Source organism: Lepidochelys olivacea (genome assembly GCF_965140295.1).
Source record: "Lepidochelys olivacea isolate rLepOli2 genome assembly, chromosome: 20".
NCBI classification, from domain to species: domain Eukaryota; kingdom Metazoa; phylum Chordata; order Testudines; family Cheloniidae; genus Lepidochelys; species Lepidochelys olivacea.
In genome coordinates this window covers 18,969,024-18,979,672 of record NC_140430.1, presented here as the reverse complement: position 1 = coordinate 18,979,672, position 10,649 = coordinate 18,969,024, and the positions used below count along the sequence as shown (strand labels likewise).

At 56.8% G+C, this 10,649-nt stretch overlaps 1 protein-coding gene across 1 annotated transcript; it reads left to right on the top strand.

Annotated features, from left to right (window-relative positions):
* Positions 1–480: 480 nt before the first annotated feature.
* Positions 481–9,938, top strand: CALR (calreticulin; the record flags this gene model as incomplete). Its single annotated transcript, XM_084610530.1, has 9 exons — positions 481–760; positions 3,806–3,907; positions 4,514–4,717; positions 5,186–5,280; positions 5,390–5,599; positions 5,838–5,951; positions 7,008–7,151; positions 7,651–7,743; positions 8,538–9,938. The coding sequence occupies 9 exons, from the start codon at positions 481–483 to the stop codon at positions 8,736–8,738; spliced, it is 1,443 nt and encodes a 480-aa protein (XP_084466656.1). The 3' UTR covers positions 8,739–9,938.
* Positions 9,939–10,649: the final 711 nt, after the last annotated feature.

The following is a 10,649-nucleotide window of genomic DNA, read 5'->3' as shown; positions in this document are numbered from 1 at the left end:
AGCCCCCTGTGCTGACCACTGGACCCCCTGCCCCTCCCAAAGAGAGGCAGAGAGCCGGGATCCCAGCCTGTGGCCCCATCCTGCTACGCCTAGCACCTGCTTGCATCCTCGCGTAACATTACACCATGGCGCCTTGCTGTGTCACAGCGCTCTTCCTCCTCCTCCCCCAGGCTGGGTTATTTTATCACCTCCCCCACTGGTGGTTATTAGGGGAGGGGGTGGGTTGCCCCCTGCAGTGACCCAGGGGGGTGCAGAGGAGAGGGAACCCAGCACAACCACCATGAGCTGGCCCTTTAAGAGAGGCCGAAAGCTCACGTGACCTGACAGGCGGCGGTGACATAGCCAGCGAGGGGAGGGGGCGTCTCCCCCGGAACGCGTGGTCGCTCCTGATTGGCCGAGCTCGGCAACCAATGGGAAGCGGCCATCTGGGACGCCAGCGTTCGGGGGCGCAGCCTCACTCGTCGGGCAGGCTGCCGGCCAATGGGAGCGCGCGTCGCTCGGGCTCGGGCCAATGGGGCGGCGGCGGGGGCCGGGCGCCTGGCCGGGCCGACTATAAGTGCGGCCGCCCCGGGCTGCGCGCCCGCAGTCAGTGTCTGGTGCCCCGCTGGGTTCTCGGCGTCTCGTGACGGGCCAGGCCGGCACCTCCCGGGGACAAGCGCGAGACCCACCGCGATGAGCCCGCTCCTGGCGCTCTGCGGCCTGCTGGGCCTGGTGGCGGCGGGGCCCGCCCAGTACTTCAGGGAGGAGTTCGGGGACGGAGGTGAGGGGGGGCGGGGTCCCCATGGGGTCAGGCCAGCCCTGCAGGAGATGGGGGGGGGGAGTGAAGGGGGAGGTGAGGGGGGGCGGGGTCCCCATGGGGTCAGGCCAGCCCTGCAGGAGATGGGGGGGGGGGAGTGATGGGGGAGGTGATGGGGGGGGTCTCCATGGGGTCAGGCCAGCCCTGCAGGAGATGGGGGGGGGAGTGAAGGGGGAGGTGAGGGGGGGCGGGGTCCCCATGGGGTCAGGCCAGCCCTGCAGGAGATGGGGCGGCGGGGGGAGTGAAGGGGGAGGTGATGGGGGGGGTCCCCATGGGGTCAGGCCAGCCCTGTGGGGGGTGGGAGTGAAGGGGGGGGGTCCCCATGGGGTCAGGCCAGCCCTGTGGGGGGTGGGAGTGAAGGGGGGGGTCTCCATGGGGTCAGGCCAGCCCTGCAGGAGATGGGGCGGCGGGGGGAGTGAAGGGGGAGGTGATGGGGGTCCCGGGGGGTGTCCCCATGGGGTCAGGCCAGCCCTGCAGGAGATGGGGGGGGGAGTGATGGGGGGGTCTCCATGGGGTCAGGCCAGCCCTGCAGGAGATGGGGGGGTGGGAGTGAAGGTGGAGGTGATGGGGGGTCCCCATGGGGTCAGGCCAGCCCTGTGGGGGGTGGGAGTGAAGGGGGGAGGTGATGGGGGGTCCCCATGGGGTCAGGCCAGCCCTGTGGGGGGTGGGAGTGAAGGGGGAGGTGATGGGGTCCCGGGGGGGGGGGTCTCCATGGGGTCAGGCCAGCCCTGCAGGAGATGGGGGGGGAGTGAAGGGGGAGGTGATGGGGGGGGTCTCCATGGGGTCAGACCAGCCCTGTGGGGGGTGGGAATGAAGGGGTAGGTGATGGGGGTCCCATGGGGGGGGGTCTCTGTGGGGTCAGGCTAGCTCTGCAGGTGGAAGGGTTAGTCAGGGTTTACTAGTCTCTGGCCTGGGTGGGGTGCAGTAAAGGGGAGGCTCTGAAGGGCAGCTGTAATGGGGGGCTCCTTAAGGTGTGGGGATCTGTGGGAGGAGGGGTCAGCGTAGATCTGCTGGCGGGGTGCATTGGAGTGAAGGACATAAGGCTTTTCTGTAGCACTCACTATGCTGTCAGGCTCATGGGTGGGGCTGGGGGATGGTAGGGAGGATTAAATAGGGTACAGATCTATGGGGTTAGAGTTGGGGCGTCCTGGTTTTGTGAACATAGGGTGGTATCTGTAGGGACGATTAATGGTCTAGTGTCATAAATGGTCCCTGCAGAACCCAAGGGAACTCTGTGGGGAGGGGGACAGTCGTAATAGGATCCAGGCCATATAGAGCCATGGAATGAGCCCAGATCTCTCTGTGAGGAGGCAGGCCACACACAGTGGGGCAGAGAACCCTGTTGGGAGGCATGCATTCTATTTCACCCACAAAAATACACCCTAAAATCCTGCTTTGGCTGGTCAGGACTCAGCAGGATTTGGGATTGTGGGTTGGGAGTAGTGAGCTAACCTGTGTCTGTCTCTTATTAGAGTATTTCATTTGCCCTGGGCTCTAGATAGCATTAGGATGTCAGTTTAAAGCCCTTTCTAAAGAGGCTTTGAAAATATTTGGGGGGTGGGGGAAATCTGCCCCCCCCCAAAAAAAATCAGTGCATAGCAGTTCAGATTAAAAACTCACTTGCTAGCAGTTCCATAGCTGAAACTGTCAGAGCCTCTGAATATACAGTGTGAACACTGCCTGAAACCAGGGGCTTGGTGTCTTACCATGCTTCTTGGGTAAACTCAATCTGGAGAGGGCATATTTGCTGCCTATAGGGCTTATAGAGAGGAGGCGGGGGATGGGGGTGGCGACTGGAGGCCTCTTTGGTTTCATAATCGCCTCTCTGTGCAGTCTAGACTGAATGGGCAGTGGGGAATCGATAATTATTGGGCCCTGTGGGGATGGTGTCTGTTCTGTAAGGACTAGGTCAAACATTTTGGGGTGTGTCTAAGCACATGCAGACTGTACAGCCCTACGGGGGGCTGTGCACGTTTAAAAGCCAAAATCTGCCCTAGTTGATGATGGATGGGTGCCAAGTTAAGGATGTAAGCAAATGGCTTACAACTCTGCTCCATCGATCTCAGAGCAGAGAGCTTGCAGTCCTCAGCTCAGTCCCACTGTGCCCATGTGGGTGGCTAAATGGAAACTGGTATAGATACAGTGTGCATCTGTGGGCGTGCAAGGCCTGGAGACTGGTGAGGCGGCTCATGGCATGCTATGCTGTGTTTCTCCTGTGCAGCTGTGACCGCATCAGTGAGTTCGGAAGCAGGTGTTGTAACTTGTCTGGAAAGCTGGTGACTCCTGCCTGAAGGGCTTATGGCTCTAAAGGCTCTGGCTGGGGCCCTTCAGACAAGGCCTTTGCTTCTGGTCCATGATGCAGCTTGCAGTACTAAGGGATGAGATGTGGCTGGCCCAGCCATTCTAGACTGATGTTGATCAAGGCACTAACAAGCAATGTAAGCTGCCAATGCAGGATTGACTGTTAAACAGCTGCCATATTCCACGCCAGTGGAGGCTGCATTTTAGCAGCAGGTGACTCAGTCCTTATGTGTTGCCTGTCCTTCTCTTCATGAAGTGCTGAGGCTCATGGGAGAGGAGAAATGCAAAATCCTGTTCCACACTTAATACTCTGCCACACATTTGCATGGTCAGCTTTCACTCTGCCTGCTGGATGAAGCAGGCCCATCATTGTACATGGGGAGGGGGCATGGTCTAGTGGCTGGAACAGAGGCACTGGGAGTCAGAACTCTGTGGGGGCTCAATATGACCTTGGGCAAGCCACTTCCTTTCTGCCTCAGTTCCCTGCCTGGTGAAAATGAGGCTCTTGCCCCTGGCTCCATGAGTGACTGAAACACCGGCCAGTGATTGGCTTCAAGAGCTCTTTTCTGGCCTGTGATGTCCTAGTGAGGTGGGGCCTTCCTCACATAATGACCAAGGGTGGGCTGGGATTGTACATTCCCTGTCCTGAGTGCGTGTGGTGATAGCGGGGGGCTGTTAAAATTTCATGCCTGTCTCTCTTCCCCACAGATGCCTGGACGAGCCGCTGGGTGGAGTCGAAGCACAAGTCGGACTATGGGAAGTTCAAACTCACAGCGGGCAAGTTCTATGGGGACGCCGAGAAGGATAAAGGTGAGAAATTGTGTGTCCCTGCTGCATTCTGCTCTGTGTCCCTCCCCACCCGCCCAGGATGCACTAGGGAGATTGGGGCCTTTTCTGTTAACCATCTTACCCATTGGCTCCCCTGGCAGGGTTACTATAAATCACCCAGCACATCTATAAATCAGTATGAGATCAGCCCAGTAGATCCTTCCCATCCCATTCTGGCTGTAATGGGTTAGCCCACTGGGTGTCACCTGGATTATGTGCTCTCTGGGACAGGGCTGCCTCTTAGCTGTCTGCACAGGTCCTTGCCACTACCAAAGTCCAGATAACAGCACACAGCATATGACAGCCACCAATACCTGCCCCCTTGGGAAGCTGACAAAACCCCCATAATGCACCTGTGAACATGGCTGGGGGGTAATCCCTTGCTGGTTGCCACCTCGTGCCCTGAAGCATTAGCCGTAAGATGACAAGCACAGGGGCTCGGCACGGTGCCTACATACAAGCTGCTGCAGAGCTGAGCTCGAACAGGCCTGTTGCCCAGATGTGCTGAGTTCTGAGGCCAACTACGGAGGGATCACGCTCCCCCTCCCTGCTGGCTCTTGACTGTGTGTTTTCCCCTTCCCTTGTCAGGCCTCCAGACAAGCCAGGATGCCCGTTTCTACGCCCTGTCTGCCCGCTTTGACCCCTTCAGCAACAAGGACAAGACCTTGGTGGTGCAGTTCACGGTGAAACACGAGCAGAATATTGACTGTGGTGGTGGTTATGTCAAGCTCTTCCCCTCGAGCCTGAGCCAGGAGGACATGCATGGGGACTCGGAGTACAACATCATGTTTGGTGAGTGCCTGTGGGGTGGGCTCTGCGTGGCCTCTGCTGGCCATGCACTAGCTGTATGGACCCAGACTGTGGTAGGGTCTCATGCGAAGCAGGGTGGGGCTTGCACAGTGTCTGGAGGGGAGCTCTCCAAACCCCTAGGAATGTGTGCGTGACTTACTAGGGGGTGCTCATTGGCCCAGCATGGCACTAGGGGCTGCTGGGGAGCTGTGTTCCCCCAGCACTGCCCCTCTGTCATTTCTGGTGGGTTCCCAGCAGGGGGGAGAGTCCAGTCTGAGCCCCATTCAGCCCATGTTCTCTCTACTGAGCCTGCCAACAAGGCCAGTGTGGGGATGTACGGGTGCTGAGGTAGTAGCTGGTCCTGTTGGGAGCTGAATTTGCCAGCTCTCCATGCTGGAACAAGGTGACTTTCAGCCCCTTCTGATGCAGGCTGGGTTTGCTCCTCTGAACTGTGGCTTGTTTCCAATCCAGGCCCTGACATCTGTGGCCCAGGCACCAAAAAAGTGCACGTGATCTTCAACTACAAAGGGAAGAACGTCCTGATCAACAAAGACATCCGTTGCAAGGTGAGTCTCCTGGCTAGAGGCTCCTGCCCCTGTGACATGGGCCTGGAGTGGAATCTCCTTGGCTCTAAGCTGAGACTTCATCTAATCCCTGGCTCCTTCCCTTGGCCAGGATGACGAGTTCACGCACCTCTACACCCTCATTGTGCGGCCTGACAACACCTACGAGGTGAAGATTGACAACAACAAGGTGGAGTCGGGCAGCCTGGAAGAAGACTGGGACTTCTTGCCTCCCAAGAAGATCAAGGACCCTGAGGCCAAGAAACCAGAGGACTGGGACGATAGGGCCAAGATAGATGACCCCGAGGACTCTAAGCCAGAGGTGAGTTGGGGGCTGCAGATCTTGGGTAGGGGCAGCATATGGGGCTGGTCAGAGACTGGTACCGTAATGCTACATCATTTCCCCGGCCCATGTGGCCAGGTGGTGGGGGATAACAGCTGTAGCTCTTGCTGTGTGTGGGGCTGGATGGGGCAATGGAGGGGAGGATATCCATCAGAGTGAGGAGTTGGTGGCGAATCTCTTCCTGACATCTGCCTGCTTCTGTTCCTCTGCCCCTCAGGACTGGGATAAGCCGGAGCACATTCCTGACCCTGATGCCAAGAAGCCGGAGGACTGGGATGAGGAGATGGACGGGGAGTGGGAGCCTCCAGTGATCCAGAATCCAGAGTACAAGGTAAGGCTGGCCCACAGGCTGGGTCTGGAGCAGTTGTGGGGGGATGGAGGGGGTCTAGAGTGTCTGATTGTAAACTTCCATGAATATCGTGGCCTTCTGTCAGTTGAGGAGCCGCAGCCCTGCTGCAGTCGGTGCTGACTATCTGTGTACCCGGGGGATGAGACCTGAGGCCTGATGCTTGCCAGTTATTGCCTTGGAGTGACAAATGCACCCAGTTAAGGTCTCCTGCCCTAGAGAAAGGCATGAACCCCTATAACACCTCTGTGCAGTGCCAGTGAGCATTCCCTTCTTGGTGCCACCTCCAGCCTTCTGCAAGGGGATAGGCTTGTGCCCTGGAGGGAGGAGATCAAGACCCTTGTAACTCCAAACTATTGTGGCAACGCTGCCCCAGTCTAATCATCTTCATGCTGAGCTGGTCATGGGTAAGGAGGGCCTTGGGGGGCCTTCTGAGGGCAGGCAGGGGAGCAGAGATTGAGCAGGAACGTTCCCTGGTTCTCAAGTTGGCATGTGGCTGCTCAGTCATTGGTCCCCTCTGGCCTTGGAATCTTTGTGATCCTCTAGTCACGTCTGACCTCCTGCCTAATGCAGGCCAGAGAACTGGTATGAAATAATTCCTAGATCAGAGCTTCTGGGAAACCTCCCAGTCTTGATTTAAAAACTGCCAGCGATGGCAAATCCACCACAGCCCTTGGTTCAGGGTTCTAGCACGGCGTGGGGAGAAGGGAATAATCCATAGCATGCTGGCACTGGGCTTCCTCTATGGCAGCCTCAGCCCAGTCCAGATGTCTCTGAAAGCAGCTGTAGGTGGAGCCCTTGTGTTCCAACTCCCCTTAATAAACTCTGGGCCTATGATCCTCAGGGTGGCACGTGCACCGAGGGAGGCAGCCTGTCCCACTCCTACAGCTGCAATAGCTTCTGGCAGAGCTGGCATCCCCATGCCAGGCCCATTCCTTGATCTTTCTCCCCCCGTAAGACCAGCCGCTCGCCTGTTGGAGACCAGGTGTAATCCCTCTTCCCACTCGCTGGTTTCTCACATGCTGTTCTCCTGCTCCCTAGGGGGAGTGGAAACCCCGACAGATAGACAACCCTGACTACAAGGGGAAGTGGGTGCACCCTGAGATCGACAACCCAGACTACACCCCTGATCCCAGCCTGTACTCCTACGACAGCTTCGGCGTCATCGGCTTGGACCTGTGGCAGGTGCGCTCCTCCCAAGGGGGCTGGCTGGCTGGGAGCAGGACTTGTCTAGCTCTTGAACAGTAGCCTAGATCATGCCACCTTGCGCTGGGGTGGGAACTTGCCTTTAATGGGCTCTGCTTCAGACTGAGCCCCTGGGGCCTCAGCTGCACTAAAGTGCTGGGGCATCCAATCTAATGGAACATGGGCCTTGTGCCCGGCTGTGCTGCTGGCATCGCTGTCCCCTGTTGGCAGATACCTTAACTCGCCCTCAGGGACTCCTGGCTCCCTTATGTCTGAACGCTTCCCAAGCCAAAACAGATGCTTGTCTCTTGCCCAATCCTTGAGATTCAGCCTCAGCCCTGGCTGAGCAGCATTAAGTTTTCTTCTGGGCAGGACTTGACTCTTAACCCTTGTCTTGCTGGTTGACCCCCCACCTTTGCTTGGGGCAAGATGGGCAAAGTCACCGTGGGGGCATCTGGCTGCTCCCTGCTGCGCAGTCACTGGCTTGCTATCCTTTCAGGTGAAATCTGGCACCATCTTCGACAACTTCCTGATCACGGATGACGAGAAGTTCGCAGAGGAGTCGGGCAATGAGACCTGGGGGGCCACCAAGGTAATGACTGTCCCTGGGGAGTGTTCCTGCTCCCCCAGAAGAGATTTCCCCTGCTAGTAAATGTCGACCCAAAGGGAGGACGACATAAGGGGAGAGCCCATGTGCTGGCAGGCAGTGCAGTGACCAAGTCACCCCCTGAGGTCAGAGGAAGGACCTGCAGCTGTTCGGGGGGCTCCACGGGGAATCATAGTGCAGGGAAAGGCAGGCTGAATCAAGGGGGTTTATTGTTGCATTTCTTGTGCTAGGAGGGTGATGGGGCTGTTCAGCTGTAACAGGGCATAGAAACACCTTTGAAATAATCTGATATTGGGTGTGGGGGAGAAGGCCAGACAGTTCAGTAAATGTTCTGAAACCTAAACCCTCTAATGTAATCCATCCTCTCCGAGTGGAGCTATCAGGGGGCTATCAGGATGGGCCTATGGCTGAAGCAGGACTCCTGGGCACATCCCACCTGCTCTTGGCCTGGGTTTCCCTATCAGAAGTGAGGCAAAAGTTCTTGCCAAGGCATGAAGGTTTAAGGTGGTCTGAAACTGTTCGGAGGGTTGCGTAGAGTCTAGCCTGCTCGGTTCCTTGCATCTCTCCTTCCTTCAGGTACTCACTGGCCCCCTTGACTGGCCCAGCCCAATGGCAGTGTCTTTCTCCTTGTGCAGATGGGGAAACTGAGGCATGGGCTTGCTAAAGGCAGCCTGGTAGAGCAGGGAATTAGAATCTGGGGCCCAGGCTAGCACCCAAACCACTTGCACCATCTTCCCTCTCCCTTTCGGATAACTTGTCTTGCTGTCAATCTCTCCCAGGATGCTGAGAAGAAAATGAAGGAGCAGCAGGATGAGGAGCAGAGGAAGAAACAAGAGGAGGAGGACAAGAAGCGGAAAGAGGAGGAAGGGGACGATGAGCCCGAAGGGGACGATAATGAGGAAGAGGAGGAGGAGGATGACGATGAGCCAGAGAAGGAGGAAGAGGAGGAAACGGAGGCACCGCTGAAGGATGAGCTGTAAAAGGCTGTTCCCACAGCACCGCTCCTCCACTGAGCCTCGCCTTTGGCCCCCACCATGTGGCTCGCTTGGTTAAACCCAAATAAGGAGAGGGGGAGGGGATACAGTAATGTCTCTATGAGACTTGAACTTTTTTATTGGTGTTTTGTTTGTGGTTTTTTTTATTTCACATGCCCCCAATGATCCATTCATGTGAGTTCAGGTCTCGGCCCTGCAGTGGATGAATGTATGCTAAGGTTAACTGTAGAAACACAACCCTTGGTTCAGGCAGGAACAGCAGCATCAACCACTTTTTTTAATGGTGGCTGGTGTCTCTACTGGCTCCTGTCCTCCAGGTGCTCTGCAAAGGGATAGATAGGAAGCAGTGTACCACTACCTCTCCTTGCCCTCCTTCCAGTCACCTGCCCTGCTCCATCCCTCCTCACAGATGGAAGCAGTTTCCAACCCCTGCTCCCATGTCAGTGACCTGAGTGGGCAGGGATGGTAGGGTTGGCTTTTCCTCCATCCTAGCACTGCTTTGGTGAACCAAGGGGTTGAAATCTACTAGACTGCAGTATTAGGCCTCATTTTCCGCAGTTTGTTCTCACAGGAACTGTACAGCTGTCAAGAGAGCTCCAGCTTAAAATGAGTGGATTGATCCATTTCCTATGTTGCTGCAGCTGCTGCATTGTTTTTTTACAACTCAAGCAGCTGTCTTGGCCTCCGGTTCACTGACAGCTGGTGCGGAGGCCAGTCCAAACTAGATCCACTGTTAAACAGAACGTGCTTTCAACAGCTCAGACTAAGTGGGATGGGTAACTCTAAGTAACTTCCTCCCCTTTCTTTGGACTGTAAAGCAAACATCTGTAGTTCCTTGATTTTCTGTAACATGCCTGACACCTCTCAGGAATCCCCCCTGGAAATTGCATAGAGCTATTGTCTTGTAGCATGGGTGGAGGGGAAATGGGGCATGGGCTAGAATGAAGAGTGGTGTCTTGGTGAGGGAGGTCACAGAATGCTGGGGTGGGGGTGGGTGGCAGGAGAGAAGGGGGGTTGGTAGATGGTAAGGGAGTGGAATACTGAGTCCAAGCTTCTACCTACTCTCTGAAATGTATTGTGGGGGAGGAGTGAAATGCAGAGGTAGGGGTGCGGAGACTTCTCATGTTCACACTTGAATGTATGAATGATTGAAGAAAATTTCTATTAAATTAAATTTCATGTCTAGCCTGTGGCCTGGTTTCTATGGGTCTCTTCCTGGGATGTGAGTGGTATGCAGTCACTTCACGTGGGGGGGAACCATAGTAGCTAAACCAGTAAGGTAATATACCCCAGCAAGGATTTTTAGCTGCCTAGCAGAGGTATAGCCATAGCTGCCCCCTTTGTAAAAAGAGAGCAATGGGCTCAAGTGCAGGCCCCCACAGAAATACACCATCCACACTTCAAGTAGGAGAAGACAGGGGCTGGAAGGACTAAAGGGAGGGGTGGTGTCACCCGGCCTGTGCATGGGGTGGGAGATTATGCTGTGGGCTGCGACTGAGCCTGCTGCTGTGTAAGGAAGGAGCCAGGCCCAGCCTCACTCCTGCTACGTTGTTTGTAGGCTCAGGCCAGGCCGGCCCGGCCCGCTGCTTCTCAAGAGTGGCCACCAGTCTCCTGAGAAACTTTATGATGAGCTTCAAAGGCTGGATGGTGATACCCCCTACAGGGCGGGCTAGTGCCCCTACGAACCCTTCCCTGCACACGGGGGGGCGGGCACAGGGCCGCCCACCCCCGGCCTGCGTGGGTCTGACACAGCCTCCGTGCTGGGCGGGGGCGGCCTGCCCTCGCCGCCCGGGCCACGCGTGGGAGTCACGGGGGTCCCGGGCCAAGCGCTCAGCCATGTTACCCTGGCGGGGCGGCCATTTTGTGTTTCCCCCCCGTCACGTGATCGCCGCGGCT